General features: G+C 39.1%; 1 protein-coding gene across 2 annotated transcripts; it reads left to right on the forward strand.

Annotated features, from left to right (window-relative positions):
- Positions 1-2,965: 2,965 nt before the first annotated feature.
- On the forward strand, positions 2,966-15,888 carry LOC122007829 (protein XAP5 CIRCADIAN TIMEKEEPER). 2 transcript variants are annotated; one of them, XM_042563351.1, is made up of 12 exons: positions 2,966-3,221; positions 12,684-12,749; positions 12,872-12,936; positions 13,020-13,132; positions 14,025-14,079; positions 14,182-14,258; positions 14,329-14,390; positions 14,466-14,597; positions 14,708-14,761; positions 15,181-15,246; positions 15,426-15,500; positions 15,609-15,888. In XM_042563351.1, the coding sequence occupies exons 1-12, from the start codon at positions 3,054-3,056 to the stop codon at positions 15,657-15,659; spliced, it is 984 nt and encodes a 327-aa protein (XP_042419285.1). In that variant the 5' UTR covers positions 2,966-3,053; the 3' UTR covers positions 15,660-15,888. The 2 variants fall into 2 exon arrangements, 1 of the variants encoding a protein (XP_042419285.1); XR_006119127.1 differs by having other exon boundaries at positions 3,011-3,221; positions 13,020-14,079; positions 14,169-14,258.
- The last annotated feature ends 215 nt before the right edge of the window (positions 15,889-16,103 follow it).

Genomic DNA, 16,103 nt, shown 5'->3' on the forward strand with positions numbered 1-16,103 from the left:
GGTAGCATTATCTTTTGCCTAAAGAATTTATCATTCATAGTGATCATGAATCTTTGAAGTATTTGAAAGGGCAAGGGAAGCTCAACAAAAGACATGCCAAATGGGTCGAATTTCTTGAACAATTTCCTTATGTGATTAAGCATAAGCAAGGAAAGGTAAATGTTGTAGCAGATGCACTTTCAAGAAGGTATAATTTATTAGCTACACTTGAAATTAAATTGCTTGGCTTTGAACATATTAAGGAATTGTATGTACATGATAATGAGTTTTCCCAATTATATGCTGCATGTGAAAAGAAATCACAAAATGGGTTTGTTAGGCATGACAACTACTTAAATAAGAATAACAGACTTTGTGTGCCTAGAGGATCGATGCGTAAATTGCTAGTTAGGGAAACACATGAGGGGGGTTTAATGGGACACTTTGGGGTTCAAAAGACCTTGGAAATGCTGCTTGAACATTTTCATTGGCCACACATGAAACACGATGTGCAGAAATTTTGTGCATGGTGCATTGTGTGTAGAAAAGCAAAATCTAAGACATTACCTCATGGACTTTACACACCTTTGCCTATTCCTAATTTTCCTTGGACTGATTTGTCTATGGATTTTGTTTTAGGGCTACCACGTACTCAAAAAGGTAAGGACTCCATTTTTGTGGTAGTTGATAGATTCTCCAAGATGGCACACTTCATACCTTGCCACAAGGTGGATGATGTAACTCATATGGCAGATTTGTTTTTCGAAGAGGTGGTAAGACTTTATGGCATGCCTAGGAGCATTGTTTCAGATCGTGACACCAAATTTTTAAGTCATTTTTGGAGGACCTTATGGAACAAGCTGGGAACAAAGCTTCTTTTCTCCACCACATGCCACCCACAAACTGACGACCAGACTGAGGTGGTAAATAGGACACTTTCTACTCTTCTTAGAGCAATTATTAAGAAGAATATTAAGTCTTGGGAAGAATGTTTACCTCATGTTGAATTTACTTATAATAGGGCGGTCCATTCTACTACTCAATTTTCTCCTTTTGAGATTGTTTATGATTTCAATCCACTAACACCTCTTGATTTGCTCCCTTTACCTAACACTTCTTCTTTAGTTCACAAGGATGGCAAAACAAGGCAGAATATGTAAAGAAACTTCATGAGCAAGTTAAAGCTCAAATTGAGAAGAAAATGGAGCAATATGCAAATCGAGCCAATAAAGGGAGAAAAAGACTGGTCCTTGAACTCGGTGATTGGGTGTGGGTTCATATGAGGAAGGAACAATTTCCTACCCAAAGGAAATCAAAGCTTCAACCAAGAGGAGATGGACCATTCCAAGTGTTGGAAAGAATTAATGACAATGCTTACAAAATTGATTTGCCCGGTGAGTATGGTGTTAGTGCAACATTTAATGTGGCCGATTTGAGTCCTTTTGATGTAGGAGATGAAGACCGAAATTCGAGGACGAATTCACCTAAAGAAGGAGGGAATGATGTGAGCCAAGAAGAGGCATTGAAGGGAATTGGGGGATCCATGACAAGGTCCAAGACTAAGAGAATGAAGCAAGCTTTGGAAGACTTAATAATGAGACTCAAGGAAAATGAGGATCAATGCACAATGGAGGCAACAACTAAGTGGATCACATTCCTTCAATTTGAAAGTGAAATTGGACCAACATGAGGACCATTTTCGTGTGCATGCATGGGGGTTTTTCTAAAGTGACTTTTGATGTCCTTTGTGGGTTTTTAATGCATTTTTGAGAGTTACTAAGCTAGTATAACAAATACCATACATGCATGATTGCATTAAGCTAGTATTAGGGATTAGTGGTTGCATTAGTGGATAATAAAACCCATGCATGCAAGCATGATATTTATTGCATAATTAGTGCATAGTGGATCTTAAGGGATGTTAAATAGGAGAACTCTTGTATGACAAATCATGTAAGTTTGAATGAAAATTTGAGTTTATCTTTTGTGAGAGCTTCCTTCTTGTTCTTAGGCAAAGAACTAATTTCGATCTTATCAAGGCAACTTGTGGCGATCAAAACTCCATGACTTATCACTCACCTTCTCATCTTACTTGAGTGTGGCGTCAATACCCTTCCCCATGCTGAATTTCAAGGCGATCCATTTACAAGGTTTCTTTATCAAGATCTTTTGGACCGCTTTTTTGTGGTCCAGGGGATATGCCACTCACATTTGCAGTTGGGTCGCGGCCGCACAGATCTTCTGGACCACTTTTTTATGATCCAGGGGATGTGCCACTCGCATTTGCGGCCAGATCATAGCTGCGATCCGACCGCAAATGGTTGCGATTCCTTCCTGGGTTCATCGTCCCCATCAGATTATAGTTTTTGTTCGGAGCAGGCGGCTGAGGCCGCTCGAGGGCCTCCGGTGGTGGATAAGTGACCAAGTTACTGGACGCCGAGTGAGGGTGTCCTCCGGACGACCTTCGGCCGCTCGCTCAGAAAAAAAATTATAACCTGATGGGGACGGTAAACCCAGGAAGGGATCTCAACTATTTACGGTTGGATCGCGACCGTGATCCGACCGCAAATATGAGTGACATATTTTCTAGATCATAAAAAGTGATCTAGGAGATCTTGTCTCGTATGGATCGGCCTACTACGGATTCGAGTTGCAGATTGAGATTTTTTTAAATTTAAAATTAAAATGAAAATTTAGTGGGATGTGGACGCCTAAACTAAATTAAAATTTTTTAACTTTATATATATATATTTTATTTTTTTAACAGGCAGCTGCAATCGATCGTGCATGGAATTGGATTTAAAATTTGTTAGGAGGGTGGGCCGACGGTCCCGCGGATGATGGATTCCTGGCAGACCGGCCCATCCTTTCAGGCTACGAATTGGCCCGATCTGACGGCACTAGTCATGCCACTTTGCCATTACCCCAATCCAAATGTTTCCGTTTCCGTGCACGTGTATCACACGTGCGCTTCTATGTACGTACTGGTGACCGACTTACCGTGGCTGCTTTTCCTGTGAGACCGGGCGGAGCGGGGCGAGGCGAAGGGAGTAAGAGAAGTGACAGAGAGAAAGATGTCGGGGATGGGAGATGGGTACGTGGGCACCGCCCAAGATGCCGTGCGGATTCGAAGGCTGGAGAAGCAGAGGGAGGCCGAGCGCCGAAAGCTCGAGGAGAAGAAGAAGAACGCTTCCGCCGGCGGCCAATCCGGCCTTCTCCAATTTGGCTCCGGAACCTCAGAGGTATTGTTTATTCTAATTATCCCTACATCCTATTTTGTCTTGGCACTTCGCCTCCGTTTTCTCTTATTTGCTGGTTAGGGTTTTGCCTTGAGGCACAATAAAAATCTTACACACTAAGAGCATACAATCACTGAAAGTTCACGAACCGATAGACATGTATCTGAATTTTCCAGAACATCCAATCAATATCAGGTACAAAACCCTCAAAACGACATCTATCACGGGTATCCCACAAAACATAAATCATGCAAGAAATAGCAAGGTATCTAGCCTTCATGATGTGGCTGCCCCATTTGTAGTGCTACCGAAAAATCTAGAACAACTCATCACTTGTTCGGACCTCATGACTGACATTCACCCATGGTTTCACCTTCCTCCATAGAGCTTGGGTGATGGAGCAATCAAAATAGATGTGCGCATTCGATTCATCCTGCAGTCTGCACAAAGCACAACACTTATATGACTCATGGCAATCTGTCCGCCGCTCCCATGCGCAAGCAACCAAACACTAAACTGATGTTTGGGCATGATCCCCGGCTTCCACACTACCGCAGGCCTACGCAGTTTGAAGAACTCATATGCTTTTGCTGTCCCATTTTCCTCTGCTGCAAACCACTCCAGCAGTGCCATATTTGGAGCTCCCTGTCTGTGTGACCTTTGAACCATCTGATCCTAGAAGTCCATAAACTGCTTGATCAATGGGGAGTCTGAAGCCCTTGTCCTCCATTGCCAAAAGTCGGCTCCCTTGAGGTAATGGTGATGAATCCATCTTACCCATAGCGAGTCCATCTTGGACTGAATGTTCCAAAGCGTTTTGCTCAGTAGGGCATTGTTCCATGCTTGTAGGTTCCGAAGTCCGTATCCACCTTCTTGTTTTGAGAGACAGATCTTGGCCCAAAATATTGATGGGTGCTTGGAGGACCGAATAAACATCCTGCATATGACATAAATATTCTCAATCACTCCACCGGGCATGGGAAGTATGGAGAGTCAATAACATTCAATTCTAAGCGTCCCACATAGGACAACGTGTAGGGATGTAAATGAACCAAACGGTTCGCGAGCTATTCGGAGTTCGATTCGGTAAAAAGCTCGTTCGAGTTCGTTCGTTTATCTTATCAAACCGAGCTCGAGCTCGACAGTTTTATCGAGTCGAGCTCGAGCTTAAGGATATTCGGCTCGTGAGCTCGCGAGCCAAAAAATGGAGCCTTAAACCGAGCCAAAAAAACGAGCTCTAAAACGAGCCAAAAAAAACGAGTTCTAAAACGAGCCTTAAAATGAGCTTTAAAATGAGCTTTAAAATGAGCCAAAAAACGAGCTCTAAACGAGCCCGAAAATGAGTCCGAGCTCGCTTAACAAGTTAGGCTCGTTAACTTTGATAATCGAGCTAATAACGAGCCGAACTTGAACTGTTCGCGAGCTTGATAATTCTAAAACGAGCCGAGCTCGAGCTTTGTGATAAAAGCTCGATTCGAGCTCGAGCCGAGCTCGAGCCTGAATATAACTTAAACGAGCCGAGCTCGAGCCTAATACTGTTCGGCTCGGTTCGGCTCGTTTACATACTTAACAACGTGTGCTTCGGCCAAGCATTATTCTTCTTTGTTATTGCATCAAGTAATATCCCATTGTTAGCAATTTGTAACTTCTTTCCCGCAAGAGGAATACCCAAATATAGAAACGGAAAAGTGCCCTCCTGAAATCCGATGATTTGGAGCAACCGTGCCTTCATTCTATCATCCACACCTGCCATATACATATTAGACTTCAGAGGGTTGGCCTTTAGCCCAGCTTCATCACCAAACTGCTTCAAACAGTCCACTATTACTGAAATTGAGGTTATCTGCTCTTGCAAACATCAATAAGTTGTGAACATATGCAAGATGCGTGACCTAAGTTTCTTGACACATGGGCTGAAAATGAAAAGAGGGTAGCGAGGATGCTACCTTAATCCTTCTCGATAATACCTCAAGGCACAACCCAAATAGTAGAGGTGATAGAGGGTCACCCTGCCTTAATCCCCGTCTCTCACTGAAAAAATCGTGAAGTGCACCATTTAGGGAGATAGAATACGATACCATAGTGACACATTCCTTGATCCAATCCTGGAAATGTTTGGGAAACTCAAAACCAACAAGTGCTGACATGAGAAAGCCTCAATCCACTGTATCAAAAGTTTTCTGTAAATCCACTTTAATCATGCATTTGGCAAAATCCTTTTGCAGGCATATTTCTGAAGCAATTCCTGTGCTAAGTTGATGCTATCCCCTATGGCCCTATAGAACGACCTTGCACAAATGTTGCCGGCCGGATCCAACAAGCTGCCCCAAACTGTAGCCAGCCAATACCTTAGCTATTACCTTATAGAAAACATTGATTTCACGTTTGGTAGTACCTTGTATCCTCTCCAGTAAAATACCCTTACTGTAGGGCGTCATATTTCTAGGAAATAAGCAGCTGTCCAAAAATTCTACCTTTCAGCTATTTGCCGAAACAGTTTTTTTTTTGGCGTGATTCCTGAAAAATACAACCTACCGAAGATTTGAACACGTGATCAGTTTTGGGTTATTGTTTTTGTGGATGGAGTTTAAAGAAACAAATTTGACCAATTTTATTTTATATGGGTTGTTTCCTGATTTCCCACACATCAACGATAAAAGTATTGGCAATCAATCTTAATTCTTTAGCACAAGAGACAAATGACGATCTTCTACGACTCAAAAAGTTTCTCTCCGTTTTAACTGCAATTTTTCTTTTAAATAATATTCCTATGGTTAAACTCTATTGGAATTCCCTTTCTATCCATTATTGAAACTGTATTTCATATATTTGCATTTGGTTCTACTTACAAAATTTTACTTTCTAAACTTGTGTTTATTATATCTACATTCTCATTAATTAGCACAATATCATTTACAAATAATACGCATTGAGAATGTTTATCTTAAATATGATTTGTACATTCATCTTGTTGTTTAGAAATATGAGTTGGCAATCTATGTCAAGGAATCAACCACTGTGTAGACCCCAAAAAAAAAACTTGGAACTCTTAGGTAGTTGCCTAGCCAAACTAGGAAGGGGACCATACAGGCGGTTGCATATGTTCACATATGGTGTATACATCGCAATATGAAGTTGGAAACAATCTCATTTGGTTCATTTGAACCCATTTAGTCTTAACTAAGTTGACTTAATCTGGAAATAATCTTATTCGGTTCCTTCTAACCCATTTAATCTTAAACTAGTTGACTGAAGTCCGAATAGCTTATAGCTTGTATGTGCTTACTTTTGCAAGTGATACATTGATTATATGCATCTTACTTATGTATCTATTCTATGTTGCTGGTTAATGTGATTTGCATTGTATTATTGACATATTTTCTAGTTGTGGAATAATTAATTGAATGTGTTGATTAATGTACTTTGTTGGATATTATGGATATGCGCCCCATATGCCCACACATACCTTATATGTGCTATGCAGTTGATCAATTGCATATTGCTCAAATAAATTTTTGAAACCTTGTTCTCAGTAGTTCTCAAAGCTAATTACTGTAGTATCATATTGGCCAAATATGTTTACTCGATATTTTTTTTTGGAATAACATGTTCATGAATTATGATGAAGAAACTTTTCTTTCTTCAAGCATTAAATTTTTTGTAGCTTAACTCTGTGATGACTAATTCTCTACCTGCACTATTATTTCAACTTCCTTATTTTACTCACATACTATGGAAGTTTCTCAATCAATCTCTCTCATCTATTGAAGTGAAATTGTTTTCTTTTTCTACGCCTAGATATAGGCCTGTTCCGGCTTGCATCTTAGTCTTCTGTAGTGCGCTTACTCCAGACCATCTATCTGCTGGCTAAAAGGGAGATAGATATGATCAGATGCACCTTCCTAGAGAGAGTGGATTCTTCCCCTCGCCGCACCGGACAGTAGAGCATAGCCAGCCCACTTAATTTGAATCCAATCCACCGGCCCGTTCCTAAGCGATGATATTCTGACACTTTCTATTATTGTGTAGGAGTGACGAGATACAATTACTAGATATCCTGCTCCGAGCTTTGACTTTTTCAGAGTTGAGAGAAAGTAGGAGAGATCAAGCGCTCCGGCACTAGTGCACAAAACAAGGAAATGCATCTCTGACATCTGGGTCCATCTATTGACTTTTGAACTGTCTTGACCTCTGACTGAATCTCTGCCCCTAGTGACTTGATCTCTGCGCCATTCCAACAACTCAACTCAGCTAATGAATGTGGGTCTTTCTAGCTTGATCCAATGGAGGGCGGTCTTCTTGCATGATCCAATCAATCCGATAGGGAAGTTGTTCAAGGGACCGATTCTTCCTATTCCTCTCACCCTTTGCCAAACTCAAAGACATGTAGGTGTCGAGCATAAAAAAGGGCCCTAGGCCCATCCAACCCAAAGAGGCATACGTGTTCTTTGTACATAAACCTTTGTGAGGGTTTCACAAAGTTTCACTATCTATCTTGTTTCCCTGAAAAATTCCCCTAATCTTCCATCATAAAAAGTTGCAGGACCGCAGTCCACAATATGCGAAGCTCCATTGGGCGGGGCTTTGGTCTTTTGACGGTGCCCCCGTAACTTGTAGGAAAAGAGCTTTTATTCACCTCTATGGGTCTTCAGGGGAATGCAGTAGTTGCTTGGACTTCACTCTATCGTCACTAGAAGGCCCTTATGGAGGTCGCTAGCAGAGTGGCTCCACAAGGAAGAACAAGCTGCAGGGGTGAGACAAAGAAAGCAAAGGAATTGGAATAGGAACTGATGATGCCAAAGAAGAAAGGCTACTCTTGACCCACCTACCGAAAGACCCGAACACAGTCAACGAATTCACACACTAGTCAAGTGAGCCAGACGCTTTCGGCAATGAACGAGCAACGACAAAGCGCCTTACTTAATTGAGGGAAGACTGTGATTACGATCATTCCAATATTCGAACAAGAGGCCTTTCTATCTCTTTTCTATGGTCAGTCACTCTTGTTGTCCTATCTCCTAGAGGGTCACCTATAATAATGCTATCTTCTATATAAGAAGAGTCCTGAAAGGCACTGAATTCACTCTATCAGTAACCTTCGGGACTAGAAGGTGCGACTAATCAAATATATTAATAGAAGGGACTAGAAGGTGCAACTGCAAGTGAACTAGGTTTTGGTATTCCTTCTCAAGCTTCTATTTCTTCCGTTAAAGGAGATTCGAGAAAAGATGGAATAGGAAGACGTGTTTCCAGAACAAAGAAGATAGGGGTTGAGGAGGGGGCCTACACATTCACTCTTTTTCAGCAAAGCATCATTGAACTTAGCCAGGGTCGAAACCTTTCTTTTCCCTCTCATGTTCTGATCATTATAGAACTGCTTAGTGGAGGGCAAGGTTCTAAAATTCGCTAGGCGCTAGTCGGACGATAGACCAGGGCCTAGTGCCTAAGTCGCCTAGGCGGGGACTAGGCGCCGCTAGGCGGATTCCACGATATCCACATAAATTACATAATATATCACATATTATAATTCTAACCCAATAACATTAAATTTAAAATGAGTTCAAAATTATACAACTAATAAAATATTAAATTTAAAATGAGTTCAAAACTTCAGAATCACACAACTAATAAAATATCACATTTATTCTACTTCTCCATAATTTTCAACAACTTGTTCTTCATCGGACACAAAGTCAATAGCATCATGATCCTCCTCTTCTTCGGATGTAAAATCATTCTCGTGAAGTTCTCCCACTCTAGAGCTTCTTCGGGATTGTAGATTATCATTTGCTCCACTTTCTTCATCAATCATTTGCCATGTGAGTCCGGAATCTAGTTCAACTTCATCATCTTTCCCACCATCCACAATCCAATCTTGTGCATTTGAATCATCTTTTGCAAGAAGGACATCAACATTTCTTTCTTTTTTTCTTTTTTTGTTTGTTCAACAATTTAGTATTAAATTGGACAAATACTAGATTGTTCAACCTGTTGACATCCAACCTACTTTTTTTCTTTGTATGAATCTGAAAAAAAAGAGAGAAAGTAAATATTATAGTTAGTAACATGAATATAAACTTTAAAACAAATTAAAGACTTAAAGTTTACCCCTTCAAATGCACTCTAATTTCTTTCACATCCGGATGAACTTGTTAATGAAAGTACCCTCAATACCACTCTTAGCAAGTTGGGTGTGTGAGCACCGTATGTACTCCACCATACACATGGATCGAATGTATCATCATTCTTTTCACATGCTTTTGCTGTCAATGTTTTACCAAATAATCCAATCTTGTCTCTATATTTTGCAAATTCCGTGTTAATAATTGTATCTTGTAGATCTAACTTATTGGCATGCAAAATTTCCATGCATTCAAAAATCCCCGTCGCAATCTTCTCATAAAGAACAATAGAACTATCATTATAGTAAAAATAGGGATTCAACAAAAAAGGCAGTAGTATGCAATGCTGTATCAAGCCTATCTTTCATTTTTTACTCAATAATCACTATGATAGGTTGATAATTTGATTCCACGTTATTTAGGGCCACCTTGATATCTTCTTTAGCTTGAAGAAGCTTCCCTTATAGAAACCCCATGGATGACTTTCTATCTCCATCAACCAATCGAAGAACTCTCACTAAAGGAGCAAATATTTTTAAACAAAGTGTCACACCATTCCAAAAACTCATGCTCAGAGTAAGCTAATTTCCCTTTGTTTGTTTTTGACCATTTACATTTCTCCCACATATCACTTGTAAACATGACCCTTAAATTAGATTTTTTTTTCAATCAAACTTTGCAATGTTAGAAAATTTGATGCAAACCTAGTAACTCCTGGCCGGACTATGTCTCTCTTCTTCGTGAAATTTCTCATCAATGATAAAGTCTTATGGTGAGCATAAATGGAAATGGTAAAAGATTTGGCTTGCTCAATAACCTTTTTATATTGTGGAAGCTTGCCAATACTTTCAAGCATGAGATTAACAGTGTGACTTGCACATGAACTCCAAAAGATCCCATGTCGCTTTTCTCTCATCAATTTAGCTGCAACCATATTGTTGGTGACATTGTCTGTTATAATCTGAACAATATTTTGAGCTCTTACTTATTTAATACACTTGTCAACATACTCAAAAATAAGTTCAGCTGTTTGTGTCTCGCCTGAAAACTCTTTAGACTCTAAATATGTAGTACCCTTCTTGCAATTAACACACAAATTTAATATGCTTCTTTTTCTATCACTCCATGCATCTGTCATGATCGAGCACCCATTGTTTGCCTATTCTTCTTCATGTTTCTTCAATAGTTGCTTTGTTCTTTCAAATTCGGCTTTCAACAATGGCTCCGTAAGTTGATTTTGAGTTGGAGGCTTGAATCCTGGTCCAAATTGACCAACTGCCTCCATTAGTTGCTTGATGCTATCATTATCAACAGCATTGAATGAAATTCCATTTTCATAAACCCATCTCCCAATATATTGTTGAACTTGTCAAGTTCTCTCTTTGAAAAATGCCTTATTTATATTTTTTTGGCGAAGTACTTTACTCCCACTTGAACCTTTATTTTCTGGAGCAATTATTGATGCATATCTATCCATGGGGCCAAGTTGAAAAGATTTTTTAATTCCATCCATCCTTTCAATTTCAGGACCTTCTTCTTCGTCTTGAGAAATAGTCACCTCTGCTCTACAACTTTGTTCTTTCATTATTTTGTTCTTCTTTCTGTTCTTCCCTTCTAAAATAACCTGTTTGCACTTATTTTTATCTTCTTGATATGCTTTTCGACAACCAGATGCATTTCCAGATATATTTCCAATGTGCTTCTTGATTCTATACACTCCTCTCGACATCATTTTTTTACACAACTTGCATTTAATTTTGTCGAGGTTTTTAGGATTAATTAGTATCCCAAACTCTCATCCGATGTCATTTAACTTTCTCCTATGCGGTCTCCGGGGCCTAAGATCCTTTCTTGAAAGCTCAAGAGTATGAGTGCACTAAAAAAAAAAGGAGAACAATCTCGCTTAGCGGGCGGTAGGAAGGGTAGGCCAAGAACTTAGTGAACCGCGCGGGCACTCAAGGAAAGGGGGGCACACTGAGCAGAGAAATTGGCCCCGCGGAACTTTAGAAAAGCAAGGACCGCGGAGGGAGGTTGAACCAAGGACCTATGCAAGTTGGAGCTCCCGTCAATATTGGATCAAACGGACCTCCACGTCGCACAGATATAAGTACGAATAATTCTCGTCCATAACAAAAAAAACACTCCCTATTTTTGGGGTTGAGGCGAGAAATGGCTTGATGAACCGTTCCATTCGCCACGCATGGGCCCCATTCACTTGCAACTTGTAGAGGTTATAGAAAAAAGAATCAATTATGAAACTCAAGTAGCAACTGTTAAAGGAAAGAAGTACTCTATCTGATTCCCTCTTAACAGTAGAGCTACTTTCATAACCGAGCTCATTAATAGGTGCTAGGGTAGGGTATGAGTCCATTCCAGTATAAGTAGGCTCCACTACTTTCTTGTTAGTTTTGAGTCTGAAGGAATCAACCTCGTATATATACCTAAGTGCTTGAACTTAAGGGCATCGACCTCATATATATACCTAAGTCAGAGAGGAAAGGACGGACATGAGAAGGAGCCTCCCTTTATGATTATTCCTATATCTTCCACCATATCATCGATCTTTCTTTATTCCACTCCTTCTCACCAAGCCCCAGGCACTGATTGAACTAGAAGCCTTTTCACTCACCCTCTGCCCGGACTGGCACCTGAACCTAGAACCATCCTCTTCATATCTTCCTAGTTGCACCCGGAACGAGTGATGGAGATTCCTTAAAGGGTGTGATGCTGAGAGAAGAACTTCCTGTCCGATCAGATAGGCCCAACTCCCACCTCTCTAATCAGAGACATTAACACTAGGCCAGAGCATGATGAGGGCTTAGGGAGGATACATTAGACAGATGGGATGGGATCTTCTCCCTCTTCCTGGACAATGGGCCTAGACAGGCACCCTTCCTCTCAGCAGCCAGCCCTATTCTCTTCTCTCTAGCATCCTTACGGCTTCGAGAAAGCTAGGCCACTCAAGCCATGAAGCACTCTCACCATAAGTCTGACAATTGGAGATGATAGAATGCAATTAGGTATGACAGGTAGATTAGGGTTTGACGGCAATTTTTTAATAACTGTTATATGTGTTCGTGAATTATGATGAAAAACTTTTCTTTCTTTAAGCACTAAATTCTTCGTAGCTTAATTCTATGGTGACCAGCTCTCTACTTGTCTGTTATTTCTATGTTCTCAATTTTTTCTGAATAAAATGTTACAGATGTCTTTGAATTTCAGTGAGAAAACATTTATTTCTTTAAACATTAAATCGGTTAAAACAATCCATCACATCACTTCTACATCTGATAATTCTTTCTTTGTACTATATTTGTTTATTTAATTTTCATATGGCTTTCAGATTCTCGACACGGCATTTAAGAAGGAGACAATTGGTTTAGTGACTAGAGAACAATATGTTGAGAAGGTAAGATATTACTGGGTAGTCTCATTTGCTTATTTCAGTGCCTCCACAAAATTGTACTGCAGTTTGTGTGACCAATTGTATTCATTTCTTATTTGTTCATGTTCTTTTTTGGACTCTGACAGAGGGTCAATATACGAAACAAAATTGAGGAGGAAGAAAAGGAGAAGCTTCAAAAGTTGAAGGAAGAGTCAGTTTCAGTCTTTGAACAATTCACTTTAATAATTCTCTGTTTCATCATAATTGTTGTGATAATTTGCCTATCAATGTTAGGGAGGAAGAGCTACAGATGCAAAAAAGGAAAAAGAGGAGGGTAAAGGTTGATTCACGCTTATCCTTTGTTGATGAAATAGAGAATGAGAGTGATGAGGAAAACATGGAAAAGAGTTGAGTTCATTCTTTTCTCCGGTACTCATTGTACATATATTGGTGTTAGCAACCATTTTCTTCCTAAACTCTGAACTATACAATTAGTTCTTCCTGAACAACCATTTCATTTGATAGATTTTCAAAGTTAAACATAGTGAGGTTGATTTTTCTTCTTTGGTTCATTCTAGTCCATTAAATTGCTCTCTTTTGTGGATATTGTTAGTGATATGGCCTTGCATTGAATTCAATTCAGTTAGCTAATCCATATTGCTGATCCCAAAAAATTAGGACTAACACAGCTTGTTGCTGATGTTGACGACGCTACAAATTGAATCATCATATCATAGGGCACTCTTTGTTTGTATCATGCAATATAAATTATATAAGAGGAACATTGATTGTCCATATCTCTTTGATCAACATAAATTGGAGGATGACATATTTCATCATATGGGCAATCAATGTTGATCAAAGAGATATGGAAGTTAGCTTCCAGTTTAGAAATGAAATCCTTCTGTTGATTGGTATGCCTGCAACATTTTGTAAAAATATGGCCTCCTTGAATTAGGCCTATTCATAATTACTTTTAATCTGCTTTTTTTTTTTGCAGATCTACATGGCTTTTCCTTCGTCATGTTAACTGTGTGCACACTGATGAAGTTTTTGACAAAATAATTAGATGCAATTTAACCTTTTCACCTCCACGAAATGCTGTTGCTTTCATGCATTTTCTCAAATTATTTGTTTTCAGCCAAAGCTAAAATGAGTTGATACTACTGTATTGTCAAAGCATAACTGAACTTTGTGTTGAAAAGACTTCTTGTGACATGTAAAACAAGTTATATCTATAGAATGTTTCTTTAGTTCTTGTCTATCAGGTTTAAGTGACATCATCTTTACAATTGACAGAACAAAACAAGCATGGCAAAGATCCAACTGTGGAAACAAGCTTTCTGCCTGATAGGTATGGTATAGATTTATATATAAAAATCCTAAGAAAAAAAACATTGTGTTTACTTCTTGGTTGGCCTAAAACACTGCGCTGGTCGCAAGAATGATCTCTTAGGGAGAGAGAAGCAGAGGAACAAGCAGAACGGGAAATATTACGGCGGCAGTGGCTACGTGAGCAAGAATTGATTAAAAGTAAGATGATGATTCCCCTTATAACTTCTGATTGTTAGCTTCTGTGCTAAATTAGTTTTAAAATTTTCAGATGAACCTCTTCAAATTACATATAGTTACTGGGATGGAGCTGGTCACAGACGGGTTATTCAAGTAAGTCTCATTATTTTCTTATCTTAGATGATTCTTGTTAAGCTCTGTTAATAACTTTTTTCTTTGAATCGTTAGGTTAGAAAAGGTGACAGCATCGGAGAATTTCTGCGAGCTGTACAGCAGCAACTTGCTCCTGAATTTCGAGAGATTCGGACAACATCAGTCGAGAACCTTCTTTATGTTAAAGAAGATTTAATTATCCCTCATGTATGTATTTCTCGCACCTTTTTGTTTGCGTATTGCCCCACATCCATTAATCTATATTAGCTGTTAGCAAGTTATATAACTTATTCTTCCTGTACCTTTTTATTTGACAGCAACATAGTTTTTATGAGCTGATTATCAACAAAGCAAGGGGCAAAAGTGGACCGGTATTGTTGATACTATATATAATTTACTGCTTTCAGATTCTTTCTTTTCCTCATAATTGCTTGTCACTCTGGAAAGCTTTGGCACACGTCATTTTGTTCATACTTCATGCATTCCAATTTTTTGAATTCTAGCAACTTCTTGGTCAAGTGCCACTTATTATCAAATGTCTTGTTTTTGTTGATAACCTTACTAGTTTCTAGTCCCAACCTTCCATGTATTCACTGATTCTGAAGGTTGAAAAGGGTACCTTGTAAAGAGTAAAGGTATTCCCTGTCGAGTTGTTACCTGCATAATGCCCCATATTTTGTATGTTCTTATGTGCTTTGTTTTCGTCGCTGATGAACCAGGGCCAACTCTTAGTCTTGGATTTGGAAATTAATTGTAGCAATTAATGATCTTTATGATTGTGCATTTGCAGCTTTTCCACTTTGATGTCCATGAGGATGTTCGAACCATTGCTGATGCGACGATTGAGAAAGATGAGGTACCTGTATCCTATTTTACTGCTCTTCTTAAGTATATTCTTCAAGTTCTAGAATTCTAGATAGCAATTTGTGGGATGATAAATGATGCCACTGAATCGGGAAACTTTCTGTCTCAAATGGATTTGTAGGCAATGAATATACATTGTTTCTCATCACAATGTTGTCTTCACACTTGCAGTCTCATGCTGGTAAGGTTGTTGAAAGACATTGGTATGAGAAGAATAAACACATTTTTCCTGCATCTAGATGGGAGGTATGCCTCTTAAACATTCGTTCACAAACTTTTTACCACAAAATCCTATCAGAGATTACAAAGTTTTGGTGGTTTTTTCTGTAACAACCATCCCTTTCTTATTTGCAGATATATGATCCTACTAAAAAATGGGAGAGGTATACCATCCATGGAGACTAGCAAAAAAGTTGAGTTTTCAACTGTGTTGCTCATAGTGTTCCTAGACTGTGAGAACTTAATTAGCAATCTCTAATAGGAAGGAAAATCTTCTGAGTGCAAAGTTTGATTTCACTATGTAATGTTTGCCGTTTTGTTCACAGGCCTAGGCCATATCTGAAAACTCTAGTATTTAAACATCGTACACCTGCATAACAGTGATGCTATTTGAGTTAGATTTTTTTAGATTTAATTAATTTTGAACTAGGATTGATATTCTTTGCCTGAAGTTACCAAGTATCTATATTTCTAACATTAATGCTCCTCATAGAACTTGAGGGAATCGGTAGGACAAATACAAGCACAGCAAATGGTTATCGAATTTGTTGATTCGCGTAAAAATGCCAGAAGTGACTTTTTAATCTCCCTTGATTGAATAGAATATTATAAAAAAAGCTCCACTTCAAG

This window comes from Zingiber officinale, chromosome 8A (assembly GCF_018446385.1).
Source record: "Zingiber officinale cultivar Zhangliang chromosome 8A, Zo_v1.1, whole genome shotgun sequence".
Taxonomy (NCBI): domain Eukaryota; kingdom Viridiplantae; phylum Streptophyta; class Magnoliopsida; order Zingiberales; family Zingiberaceae; genus Zingiber; species Zingiber officinale.